Genomic DNA, 14,478 nt, shown 5'->3' with positions numbered 1-14,478 from the left:
ATGTTATATAATGAGCACTGAACTCTCCGGTACTTGGCCAAATCTATCCATGGTGTTAATGAGGGCACTGATGCTGAAGTTGTTAGGTATCAAATATCAGAAATGATTGCATTGCATTATAGATGGTAAGATCTCCAAAACCTTCAAGACTCCCATACAGAACCGCAGACAAGCCTTGGCTTCCAGATGGCTGGGCATGCAGGGTGGCCCAAGGCAGGATCAGGCCAGGTGAAATGACCTAGAGTAATCTCTTGAAAATGCTGTGCTTCTGGGGACATGGAAAAGATTCCCAGATGTTGTATGCCTGGAATTTCCCCATCAGTGCAGACCAAACTTCATAAGGGATGCCAGTTCCCAAGAACTCTGGGATGTCTGATCCACAGGACAGCACATGGGAATGTGATTATGGTGTCAGAAACCCCTTACGTGCAGACTGAAACGGTTGTTCTTCAACTGTGATGTAACCAAGAAGAATGCCAGTCTTCAGTCAGGAGCACCCCTGTTCCAGGGAGCATATAGTGCTTTAGGAACTGCATGTGTCAGTGTTTCCAAAACAAACTCCCAAGAGTTTTATTCCAAACCTCTCCAAGCAGACTATTTAGTTACTGTTTATTGGCTGAGTCAAAACAGTCGACCAAGATGTATCTCCCCATAATTATGACAAAATTTCCGTATTTTAGATAAACTCAGGGGAGTTTAAACTCACTGTTTTTTCACGTTGTATGCGCAAAGGCTGAGACCTGACACAAATAGGTCCTGTTAACATAGTTGCTTCAAACAGTCTGAGCAGATTCTTGCTTAGTTTGAATCCCACCTGTGCCTAAAGATCTGTGACAAATCTGACAGCAAGCAGCTCCTGATACACATACATGCATGCATATATATGCATATATGCTGACATATGGCCAATATACACATATATTTCACAACCTGGACTAGGATTCAGAAACTACCAAGGCACTCACCAAATCAACGTAAAACTGCACATTGTGAATAACGTTTTAAGAGTAAAACACTCTCAGGTTTCAGACGGCATCACCAGACCACAATGACCCTGAGTACGTCTATCCCCCAAAGCAAGTCACAGATGTGAATTTCTAACTTCTTAAGAGCTAGAGTTGGCATAGTCAGATCAAGCAATCCCTTGACCCTGACAAGCTATCCTCCCACTGAGGACTAGCCATGGGTGTAAAATGCAGTCCTGCTGTGAGCATTCCCAGTCTTGTTTAAAACACATCATGAAGATTCCATGTTGACTACATTCCCATCACACAAAAAGCCTCGACAACAGCCAACAGCCCTGTTGTGAGGCAGCTTGGCTGGTGCTGGGGCAGCAGCAAAGAGAGGGTGATGGGAGCTGAGCCCAGCCAGGCAGAGTCCAGCCCTGCTGCTTCTGCTCTCCCCTGGGACACCAACAGGCTCTGGTCTGTGCTAAAATTACTCCATGCTGCAATGACGGAAACACAGAGCCTAAACCTTGTGATAATGAATAATGAGGGGAAATGCTGCCCCTAAGTAAAGCAGAAGGTTTTATTTTTTATTCTTCATCTTTTGAATCTTAGAATCATTACAAAAACTTCTGCTTAAAGAGACCGAGTTTAGTTGTGAAATTCAAGCACTTGAAAGCATAAAAGTAGTAATAGCTTCAAAGGTGGTTTTTTTTTTCCTACAGTTTTTTGCTCTTTTTCATAGAATCACAGAATCATAGAATAGTTAGGGCTGGAAAGGACCTTAAGATCATCTAGTTCCAATCCCCTTTCATTAGACACCTTCCATTAGACCAGGTTGCTTAAAGCCCCATCCAATCCGGCCTTGAACACTTCCAGGGATGGGGCATTCACAGCTTCTCTGGTCAACCTGCTCCAGTGCCTCACTACCCCCACAGTAAAGAATTTCTCCCTAATATCTAATTGAAATCTACCCTTTAGTCAGTTGTCCTTGTCCTGTCATTACATGTCCTTGTAAAAAGTCCCTCTCCAAATTCCTTGTAGGCCCCCTTTAGGTACTGGAAGCTGCTCTAAGGTCTCCCCTGAACCTTCTCTTCTCCAGGCTGAACAAGCCCAGCTCTCTCAGCCTCTCTTCATAGAAGAGAGAGCTCCAGCCCTCTGAGCATCTTTTCCTGTATGATCTGTCCACAGGAGAGAGAAGAAAGAAATGGCAGAGAGGAAACATCAGATCAAGTTTTGATCTAACAAGCTTTGACCATAATTTGTGATTACACCACTGTCTGAATACTTTTTCCTTTAAACATAGCCTTCTTTAAGCTTATAAAACCAATATGCAATAGTGATAACTGGCTTAACTGGATTGTTAATAACCAGAGAGAAAGACTGCCTGTTGATCAGTATTCGGACTCATGAATTTACTTACATACATGATTGCATTCACATGAGCATGTACATGCTATGATATACATACTCATTTATGTGTATATGTATATATAAATATATATAAAACTGTACATATATATAATGGAATATAGCTGAAAGATTAATCAATATTGAACTTCATGAATCCAGACACACAGAAGTTCATACTGTGATGTGATCTCTATTTCTTTTAATCAAGAGGGCATTGCTCAATTGACCTATCCATGGACACTTTATGTAACAATAAAATAATAAAAAATTGATTCATTACATCTGAATACTTACAAGAGAAAGATTAAGACCTGCACAAATCAATTTTAATGCAACATTAAATGTTGCTCAATTAAAAATAAGAAGTAAAACTCAAAAGGGAATATAATAGTTAAGGTTCTGACAGCCACGTTAACTTAGATGTGCGGTGTATCTTGTAATCCCTACTGCAGAGTTTGCAATAAAAAATCATATATTATTCAACATAATTACCAGGGGAAAAACAGGACTGGAAGCCAAAAAGATGTGCTGTGTTCTGAAGTTAATAATTCCTCTGAGACAATGTTTGTGTTTTTTTAAATATGTAATATTATTTGACAGTATTACAAATGTTATTATCATACAAATGCACACAAGCTTGTGTGCACGCACATGAGTTAATGGGGCTGAAATTCAAATATGTATTTTTTCTTAAGCATCAGTAGCAAATTATAACCCAAAATAATGAACAGGCCTATTGATACCTCTTTGTTTTGGAAGCAAAAACCATGAGGTCTATCTACTGCACTATCTAATTTTCTTAGCCTCAACATAATCACATTTTAAGTACTGATGGAGGCAGTGGGTTGTGCGTTCTGATGTTATAATAATACCCGAGTGGACAGCAGGTTAATACTGATTAACATCATTAATAAATTAAAAAAAATGTAACACATTTAGCTGGAAAATACTAATTATATTTAGCACGCACTCCGCAGTGCTTTTGAACTTTCCAAGTGCGGTACAATCAACCTCTTGCCTATCACTGAGAGACAGGGAACTATTAGCTGCTTTATTAACAGAAAGATTCTGAAAGAAAGGGGAGCCTGTCCATGGATAAAGCTTTTTGGAACACTTAGGTTACACCTATGCGATCTAGCTGAGAGGCCACGTTCATGTGGGTGTTTAGTTCAGAGCAGGATCAGACCAGGTAAGCATAAGTGGGTCTTCACTCCATGAAGTGAGACAGGAGGTAGCCAGTGGTAACAAAAAGCCCAGAAATGTGTATAATGCAGGCACCAGCTCCTCAGCACCAAAAGCCTTGTTCTACAGACCCACTGCTTGGGTCCTCACTACCAATGGATGTACACACAGCTGGTGGGATCCTGCTGGAGCTGGGAAGTGCTGCACTGATTCAATCACATCAATCACTACCATGTGCTCCTCTGCATGCGTTTTATCTATGGGGAGTTGCCATGTCTTACTCTTGAGACTGTTCCTGTAGTCATGGCTACATGTGATGCCTGCAGCAGCAGATGAAAGAAGACCACACTAGCGGAGAGCTCCCTTCAGTAACAGTGATGCTCCATGCCAGGGGAGGAAAAATGGTGGCATTACAAAGAAACCTGTCTGCACTTTTCCACACTGCTCTGGGCATCATACTGTTAAATATTCAGTAGGGATAATGGTGGGAAGGGCAGCACAGGGGAAGGCAAGAAGAAAAATATGTGCACAGGAACTGCAGTTATTTATTGTTTACTACACCCTGGACAAGCACAGCATTGTAAGCTGATATCTTTTAAATAACAAGAGACTCTGCAGGAATGACTTTTCTAACTGGAAGGAGGAAAGAAGTGATTTATTTTGTCCGCATGAGCCTTTGGTGTGACTGTCAATAGCACCAAATGTAATCATTACTGGAGGGATAAACTACTTGTCTGCGACCTCACATAATTTTCAGATATGCTTCAAAACAGCTTGCTGCAGCGTGCCAGGGAATAAATCAGTACTGGAGAACAAGAAAGTGGAGCAGAGCCTGTATAACATCTCCTCTGCTGACAGGCACCTGCAAAAAATCCTCCTGCTGGGGACCAGCAGGTTATACTTCAGTTGTGGGTTTTACGTAGGTGAAAATTGCAGTGTCTGTTTAAGAGCACAGTTATTTCTCTCTACAGGCCTCAGGAAACTTCAAATCATGCAAATAAAAAGGAATAAATTATATTACCAGGATATCATGAAACACAATTATTTGTGAAGTGCTTGGAGATCAACTGAAGAAAGTGTTACAGAAATATATTCTTGCTATCATAACTATATAACAAGATCTTTTATTACTTTATGTTCTGAGTGACCAATAGAGACACCTTTCTAACATGAAGACCAACACAAAGCATTTACTTCTGGAAGATGTAAGATATATGTAGAAGACCCGGATGATACAAGTTTATTTGTGTATCACATACTAATGTTGGTCTGTCTCCCTGGGGCCATAAAACTGTTGTGCCTTTAACATTTTTCCTTGTGACTCATGTTTGCTAATACCAACAGAGAACTGGTTTAGTTCTAAAAGCAACAATGAGGTTATTAGCAAGCACTTAATCAAAAGAAGGTGGGGTTGGTTTCTTTCCTTCATTTCCTCAGCATGCAAAGAAATTTTTGCGAGGTAACAAAGTGAAACAAACCGAGACTAAAGGCGAAGTAGAAAAATACGGGGCATCATTACAGTCATACATTTCTGTCAGCAGAAAGCGGCTGGTAACCGGCCAGGCATCGGGATGCCTTGTCCCCTGAGCTAAGTTTGGACCAGACACCCACTTGACTTCCTGTCTGAGCGCCAGGTCGCTGCTGGCTGCAGATGAATTCCAGTCACTCCTGATCAGAGAGAGACAAAAGGTCTTACTTTTAAGGAAAGGTGAAGACAGTATTCTGTTGGAAACCTGCTTTTCAGCACCTCCCTTCTTTCTTGGGATGAGAAAGCTGGGAAATTCCCTCTTTCGGACTTCCCTGAAAAGCCTTCTCGCTGTAGAAATTATATTTGAGGGGCAGCAGTAATAGACAATTTGAAGTTATCCTTCCCTCTGCAGATATTGACTCTCAAAAGAAACCTTACATTTACATCCAAATTCAAACTATCTACCTGTAAGTAGATAAGACTGTATAATGAAACATGAGGGCTGTGAAAGGCTTGAATTAATGCTGTCTATGCAGTTTTATCTTCCTTGTATGTGTTCTTTATGATACATGACTTAATTGCACAACCACAAGCCATACTTCTATACTCCTTGTAGTAGTTCTGGAATATTCCTTATTATCTTCTTTATTCAATGTCTTTCTTTTTTTTTCTTGTTACACCTCATCTAAATAACCTGAACCCCTAAAACGGGGATTTCCTTCTTACTGTGCCTGTGGTACTCTCCTCATAGAATCTCAATGTTCTAGAAATGTTGAGAAATTTAATTTTACAAGATCCCCCAGGAGAGAAAGTAACAATATAACCCTCATTTTAACAGTGATCATGTTGTAAGGCATCTAGAGATCAATGCCAAAACCTGTTGACTGTCTGCTAAATTTGGAGTTCCAGCTTGCGACACCAAGACAGTGACATCTTTCCCGGGAGCTCAGCAATTCTCTCTGTTCAAAGAGCAATACACTCATTTTCATGCCTGCATGTGACTATTTTGAACTAATGCAAACAGGGCCGCAGACGTTCCCTTCTGACATGCAGGAAATAAAAAGATGGATGTGATTTTGCAGGACTGGCACAGAAACCTCAGAACAGAAACAGGGATAAAATCCAATTATTTAGGACCAAACTCAGTTTCTCTATTCATAAGAGCCTTTCATTCTGTCCCTGCAACATCTTGCCACATTTCCAGCTCACTGAAATACTGCAAACAACATCCTCACAGAATCTGAGCCTTTTGGAGACTAATATCCCAGTCATACGCTAAATGAGGTAGGGATCTTGCTGCAAACTTAGCATATTTTCCTCTTCTTAGAGACAGCACTACAAGAGTGGGACTGGTTTTATTAGCCAATAACCTTCTCAGTTTTGACTACTCCAGGACAACTTGTAAAATCAAATCAAAGTTCCAGCTGCAAAGCATATTCTAAGTTTAAACAGGCACAGTACCTCCCTTTTATTCAATCGTTTAAGGTTAGGCTTCCTATTCAGTGTCCATTTCCATTTCTAGCTACAATTTACATCCACTTCACAGGCTCAGTAGATCTCAGTTTCATTCTCAATTTCATCTTTCTGGCCCCTCCAACCACTGAAACTGCCCAGTGGCTGACAAAGAGGACCTGAGGAGGAAGGAACACTGCAGAATAGATGCTGCTAAAACCGAGCAGAAATTACAGCTGATGCTAAACATGAGTAACCAAAAATAAAACTTGATTTTGACAGTTGATTTTCAGTAGAAATAAATTCTGCCAAGACTGCTTGGAGGAGACTGTCCTGACCACAAGGTATATGACAGTGCAGCTGTTTTGATGCCATTTCACTTCATTGAAATACATAAGAAAAATTAAACTAATTGAATCACAAAGAGAGTCTAAGAAGGATTTTTTTAACATCCTGGTCAGGGCAGTCAGTTGGGAAATGGAAGCCCTTGGTTCCACCTCATGTTCCAAAAAATGGTTAACTTTTTTCCAGACACCAAAGCAGTTTCAAACGAAAACCACCGCGCTGCAAAACGCTGTGGCAGGGGAGGTGAGGGTATCCGGCTCCAGAAAGAAACTCATTTCCTGGTACTTTGGATATTTGTTTCCTATAGCAGAAACAGGAACAAACCTCCTTGACACATAAGTGTGAGAAGCAGTTTGCCAACAAAGCTGCTAGAGCAGCTCCCCAAGACTCTGGGGTATCTCAGTGCAATAAAGACTGAATCCCACTGTTTACACTGCTTTCAAAATGCACTACCACATGGAAATCCTTTGTCTCTTCCTTTTATGAGTCTGTTTTCCTGTTCAATTTTATATGAATCAAAAATAGCGTTCAGTTGGGTGGCCAGGCTGAAAAATAAATTATCTAAACAGCTCCAATCATAATATCCACATTAAAGACAGGGCAAGCTTAATTAAACCCCTGAATTTGAATACTTGATTTACATCTTTTAACTATTTAGCTCATTATTCATTGTATTATATGTTCTCCCAGTCATACAAAGAAAACAGTGTATTTTCTTATAGGCAGAGAAGTCAGCAGGACCTGGACCTCCACAGTCTCAGGGGACCTCCTCTTTGCAAGCTAAAGTGATAACCAGCAGCAGTGGTAGCAGGCTGGCATTCCAGGAGCACCTAGTAGATCCTCTAGTGGGATCCTAATAGGGTCTAGTAGACAGCAACAGAGATGCACAGACAGTTTCAGTTACTTGTAAATAGCTGAGTTTAAATGTCAATGCTTTGGCTGACTGGGAACCAGCTCCAGCTCTCATTACTTGGTGGCACCATTACAGTATTTTCCTGAATGATTTCTCTATGTGAAAATAGTCATGAGGATCTTAGGTGCTCAAATTAATTGGTCCAATGCGATATTCTTGACACTGTTGAACCTTTTTGTTTACACCTTGTTCTCCTGTAACACTGATGCACTTGTAGAGGTAGCTTGACTAGAAAAGACACACAGTCAAAGCCAGCAACACTAACCTCCATCGTCAGAGTAATGAAATATTGAACAGGCTTTTTGATTTATATGGAGTTGCTCCCTTAGCTTTAGGATAAATATACACCTTTTTTAATCCAGGCTTATAGCTCTCTCCTTGTGCAACTGCAGACCACACCGGTACCATTCTAGGGGAAAAAAGTATGCCAGTTGGGCATCAGGTTGGCAAAGCCATGGCAGGGCTTGTTGGGGTCAACTGGCCATCCCTTAGAGATAAAGTGAGATCTGAGGCAGGGTATCTTGAGCTAGAGCCAGAAGCCTGTTAGCTGCAGAAAACATTAGGTGAGCTGGGGAGCCTGAACTTTGGGTAAAGGGAATGGATACTCCAGGTCTTTTTTCTCCTTTCCCCTTTCAGTCTCTGATTGAAGTCAGGAATTTTTTGGTGTCTCTAAGCTTTCTGTAGATATGAATCCTGAACTCACAGGTTAGACAACTAATTCCTGGGTATGCATTAATCTACAGTGCATATACATAGGGTGTGTTCATAACTATCCTTATATACACACACAGAAATCCTATACATGCATGTACAAAATTATAAATAGAGAGGAAGGGGGTGTGTGTTTGTGTATCAGTTTATGGTCAATATATATTGGTCACTTTTAATTGAGTCCAGTGCCTGTGTCAATCTGATCTTTCACATCTGAATCAATGACTTTAGGTACCATTAGGGAAACAAATACAGCAACTCAGATTCAGTCACACAGATGAACTGCATGTGATGTTAAAGCAAAGGAATGCTATTTTTCTGGAACAGTTACTGACTGCTGCATATCTGTATGAGAAAATATTACAGATAGTTATAGTTAAAGAAGTACCCACCCATTCAGGAGTATGAAGGTTTTGCTGATCCGGCACAGTTCCATAAGTGGGAATAATCACCTTGTTCAGTTCCAAGACTAAAAAGAAACATAAAAAATTAAAACATTTTAGCATTTTGTGTGGTAGGGTTTTTTTTTAATTATTACTTTTAATTTTATTACTGGTTTGTGGAGAAGACATTTTATTGCTCTTATTTAGTAGTGTAGAAACAGAATGCTTGTGTCTCACTCTTCAGTTAGTTACAATCAGCAGGTAGCAAGGTGGCCAAATTTCACCAGGATGACAAGCTAATGCTAGAAGAGCATCCTGACCAAGCTACAGTGATGTAAATCATCCCATTGCTAGTATGTGTTAACTGGTGTTCCACAAACTCTATGCATGCTCCAGCAGTAGTTATGCTTATCTTTCAATGAATTACCAGAACAGGCTCCACCAGCACAGATAGCCCTTCCTGATGCTGACTGTACTTGTCAGGCAATAACAAATAACAGTACCAGGGAATTCTTTAGAAATCCTGGAATAGATGTGGTACAGGCAATGATGCTATTAGATTCACTCTGTAAGAGGAATTATTTTCACGTGACCTTATAACACACCGATGAGTTCAACGCGTACTGATGCCCCAGTTACTCCTCACACATTTCTCCAATACCTGTTAAAAATGAACAACGTGCAAACTGAATTGGGTCCCTGAAAATATTGCATAAAATAAAAATGATCTTGTGAAATATACTACTCCATGGTGCAATTTTCAAACACGCTGGGAAAACTGGCCGTCAGATCAAGCACTGAATAACACTCAAATTCATCCTAATAAAGCTGCTGGAAATAAGTTACGGAAGCTCTAGAATTGCTGCTAGGTACTGGTTTTAGTTTCTTAACAAATACTTTTGTCTCTTAAGAAGTCAGATAACATCCATGTGTTATTTTTAGACCCTTAAAATAGAGAGGTGTCTCAGCTAAGACTATCTTCCACTGAGGAAAGGGTCATGGACATCAGTGATGCCTAAATGCCAGTGTTGTCTGGAAAGGATAGCCTCAATTTATCAAAAAATACTGTAACACTAAAAGAAAATGCCCAAACTGTAAAATAATCTGATCTATAGTATACTTAGGATAGTTAAACACCCATTACATGCAATGCCAGGACAAACATAACTAATATGCCTGGTTTGTTTTGTTTTATTTTATCTTAAATGCTTAACTGATACATAGCCAAATTCTCAAGAATGTTTAAAAAGCTGTTTTTCACTGATGATGCTCACTTATACCAGCTGAAGATGTGTCAAAATGCTTAAAAACAGAGCATAAGACCAGTGCTCTTTACAAATCAATAGAATCTTCTCATGGCCTCTGTGCACCTGAATTCTCTGGTTTAAATACTGTTTATAGAATTTGGTAGGGACTTTGTTCCAGATGTTGAACTGTCAGTTTCCAGATCTCTACAATGGTGATAGCGTATGCTCTAGGGAGGAGACAAAAGCAAGTCCATGAATTTTTCCATCAACATCGCTTCAGAAATATACGAGTCATAACCCAAAGGCTGGCCCAGTTGAATAATCAAAGCCGGTGAGCTCTCAAAAACACAAATGTCTTTAGAAACGTCTGCCAGCATTTAAAAATAGAGCAGGAAAATGCGGACTAGTGCAGCACAAAAGTCACAAGGTGAGACCGTAATCTGAAGACTTGAAAACATGACTATACCTTAGCAGCTAACGCAAGATTGATGTATATGTGCATCGTTATATTTTAATGGTTCAGCTCACGCTGGTGTGAGAAGGGCAAATATGTGTTCTTGCTATCAGTGTAATGGGCATCACTCTACATTCCTTAGGGCATTCTTTATTTGCTATCTGGACACAAAGATATCCAGACATAAAGTGCTTCTTAAAACCCACAGAAGAAGGAATGTTTGTGCCCACATATAATGGGCAGAGTGAAGGAGAAATATAAGCATCTTGCTTTGAAATATAAACATTTTCTCTGAAACTGTGTGCTGTTATATAGAACAAGCAGATGTGGACACAGATACAAAGGCATCTGCCACCCACAGAATTGCAGTAACGAGACTCATGAGTTAAAATAGACTGCTTGCTAAGTCCTTACGATGTGTAACTACACACCCCTCATCAGTGCTGTCTAGAAATCCCTTCAGCCAGAACTGAAGAGAAGAGGGAAACTTGGCATTCACAGCAGGAAAGATAACTCCAGTTCTTTCAAATCCTGATGGATCTGGGGCTGGCCAGGAAAACCCTCTGGAGAATTTTATACATGAAGCCAATTTGTTCTGCCTCAGTGTCTCTGTCCAAAGTATCTTCCCCATGACATGGTGTTATGCACATTTTATCATTTTATCAATATTTAGCTTCTTAACACATTTTCGCTTGAAATTTTTACTCTACTGCTCAGTGCAGTCCCTGGGCCATTGGCCCAATGAAAGGACCTAGGCATAAGGTATCTTCCCCTCTTACTTTTTATGGGACATTAGCTCTGAACTTAAATTAAATACATATTAATGTTTGTTTAAAGGCAAAAATACAAGCCCTTGACACTACCTGAATGTGTACTTAGGTAAGATTTCTTCCGGCAGCGGTTTGCAAGGACAGTTGTGCCAATTTGTGCCATTTTTAGCTGGAAGTGACCATTCTGGTCTCTCAGAAATACAAAAATGGTACCTGCAGAAACTCAGCTTTGCCAGAAAAAGCTGCACCCACAAAAAGTGTCTTTCCTACTCCTGAAATCACCTCGTTTATTTCTTCCATCTCCCTTCCAACCTTAGGGTAAGAGCAATTTAAGTGTGGAGGACAAGAAAGAAAACTGCAGCACAAAAGTTTGGGGCTGGACATTAGGAAAAGCTTTCTAGCAGCGAGACCGGTAGAAGAGAATGCCTGGGAAGGGAGGTGAGGCCATGTGAGGTCTTCAACATCAACGATTCTTCAGTGTAGATGAAATATCCTGGAACAATCTAGGCCAAGTTGAATCTGGCATGAACCTCAAGAGGATGGCGTAAATGAGCTTTGAGGTCCTTTCCAGATTTTCCTCCAAGTGTAAGTCTGGTCATAGTGTTCTCATAGTTGCATCCAAAAAAGACCAGTGTGCTAGGTTTTTATCCTAAAATAATAGTTCTGCTTACCTATTTCTTCTTCAGAAACATTATTACTCCTGTTAATGTTTGGGTCAGAGCGTATCAAGTGTAGATGCTTATGTTCTATCACCCAGAGAAGTAAAGCAAAAGTGTGAGGGAACCAAGAAATCTACTGGATGTGTTCCGGCACACTCTGATTTTAATTGATGGGTACATCAAGTTCTATCTTCAGTGAATCCTGGCAACTGCTTTTGTCAGAACCTTTTATCTAATGCCTTTGAATTGTAATAATGAATTTTGAGCTCTTGCTCAGTGATCTTTGGTCTTTGATCTAGTCCTAACAAAAGATGCTCTTGTAAAATTTGTAAGTACTGAATCTGTGTGTGCTACTTTACAAAAACATCTCAACTGTATCTGAGCTGCCAATACACCAGTGATGTATCAGCTGCCCAGAGATCATTCTGCAATCCAGGACACTGAATTGCACTGTCAACATTACACACCTTGCCTCAAATATGCCTACACACAAGTGCCAAGAAGTCTATGTTAATCCCATGCTGTTGCTTTGTAACTTGTGCATATTCCATGCTTTGGGCCAGGCCATGGGAGGTGAATCCTGCTGTTGGTACTACCTGAGATGTGTCTTATGAGCTTTCTCTATGCTGTTGCTTTCTCACACATTGGCCAGCATTTCTGACTGGATTGAATAAACATCCTAAAACTCCCTGAGAACCAGGGTAAAACATCCAGTCTTTTCATTAGTTAATTGATAGTGACAGTGAATGGTTTTGTAAGTTCAGTGATCTTCCCACTGAATAATTCAATTTTAAAGGCTTTCATGAACATTCCTACTAGCAATCTCTGCCTATTGCTATGGCAGAGGTAAGAGACAAGAGAACAATGACAGGCATGGCTGCTGCTCTGCCTGGAGCCTGAATAGTGAAATAATAGAAGCTGCCCAAAGCACAGGTGGTAGGGATTAAGCAGTTTTTTTGAGACTGTTAATTAAGAGGCCTGAGAATGGAAAAAACAGTATGCAGAAGTGAAAAGAAATACACTATTCAAAAAATCATTAATTACAATAAAACCACACAGATTTGGGATAAACTGATGTTTGAAAAAAACATTGGGCTTGGCTCTATAAACAAAGACATTGGCAAACATGCCTGAAATTGCCAAACTTCTTATGTCAAAGAAATTCTTGGCTATCATCAATTTTCTCACTAATGGAAAAAATCAAAGGTAAATAAGGGCAGCAGCACTCTTTAAACTTGTAAATCGCCTACGCAAGCTGAATTAATAGACACAGAATTATTCTGAGAAATCAAAAAGGTTTTACAACACCAAAATCATAGTACCTGGTTCTTCACTTCCCCCAGCAAACCTGTGAGACATTGCAAAGGACATGATCACTGGCACTGAGCATGGTATCTCATGAGCAGTCATGAATGTAAAGCCAGGAAGCAATGTCTGGAGTCCCCAGGCATTGCTGCTTTGCTATAGATATGAGCTCTCACTTCCCTCAGAGTATTTTGTAAGAGTACTGTCTGTCACCGGTGTTTTAAAAAGTGTGAGTCCCAAATCATGATCATACAGAGTGAAAAATAAACTAATACAATATTGTGCTCTCCTAAGTACTAAATTGATGTGGTCGAGAATATCTGCTCAGCCTCTCAGTGGCACCTGCCTGCTGCACAGGGCGCCTCCTCCGTAAGCAGGAAAGATTACAGTATGGTTATAGAAAATGAGCTGCAAAGCTAAACCATAGTGCTGGGGCACATCAACTTCATCTGCTTTTCCTGGCTGTTCACAATGCTGTCCCACAACAAATACAGGAAGGAGGAAGGGGTAGCAGGCATTTACCAAAGAACTGAAGAGATTTTCAAGCCCACACTCTGTCTTAGCTCACAGCACTGCCCTCATGTAGCCATGCCTCAGACAACAACATTCACTGTATATAGAAAAGTAAAAATGTAAGTACACAACTGGACACAATTCTTTTGGACCTTAAGTAGACTGTGAAGAAAATTAATACAATAACAAAGTACGTCACCAACTGGGAAGTATCAGGAAATATTTACATGCAATTTTTTATCTGAATAGATACATTTAATGAAATGTTTGTTTGACAGCCCTGTCACCACATTAGAACAGAAAAATAGTCATTAGTAAAGTCTATCTGTTCTAACGCGGGGAGACTCAGAGAACTGGATGGAGTCAGATTGTTCCCATCTATTGGGATAAACAAGAAGATCCAAAGATGGTGGGCATTGCCCAGATACTGCTTTCTAAGTAGAGCTGATCCTGCATCACACACATCCTCAGGAAACAGACCAACACTCTGGTACTATCTCCCCATCTCAGCAGGCTGCAGTCATGCTAGCAGAAGATGGGTTTCGAGATGCACACTTGAGATGTTGATGAGCCGGCTGCAGTGTGTGCTGGCAGCCCAGAAAGCCAACCATATCCTGGGCTTCATCAAAAGGAGTGTGACCAGCAGGTCGAAGGAGCTGATCCTGCCCCTCTGCTCTGCTCTCATGAGACCTCACTTGGACTCTGTATACAGTTCT

At 40.4% G+C, this 14,478-nt stretch overlaps 1 protein-coding gene across 2 annotated transcripts in view; it reads right to left on the bottom strand.

The window, feature by feature from the left end:
* ANO6 (anoctamin 6) overlaps positions 1-14,478 on the bottom strand; it is a 75,556-nt gene that overhangs the window by 38,083 nt on the left and 22,995 nt on the right. For both annotated transcript variants that reach the window (XR_009963588.1, XM_062612633.1), the window contains exon 2: positions 8,824-8,900. Coding sequence is in view for 1 of the 2 variants with exons in the window: in XM_062612633.1 (XP_062468617.1) it covers positions 8,824-8,900 (77 nt within the window). In the remaining variant the exon portion in view is untranslated. The remainder of the gene's footprint in view (positions 1-8,823; positions 8,901-14,478) is intronic.

This window comes from Pezoporus occidentalis, unplaced genomic scaffold (assembly GCF_034315485.1).
Source record: "Pezoporus occidentalis ecotype Australia unplaced genomic scaffold, CSIRO_AGI_Poc_V1 ctg100, whole genome shotgun sequence".
NCBI lineage: Eukaryota > Metazoa > Chordata > Aves > Psittaciformes > Psittacidae > Pezoporus > Pezoporus occidentalis.
The sequence above is the reverse complement of the archived record's forward strand: the minus strand, read 5'-3'. Positions and strand labels throughout refer to the sequence as shown.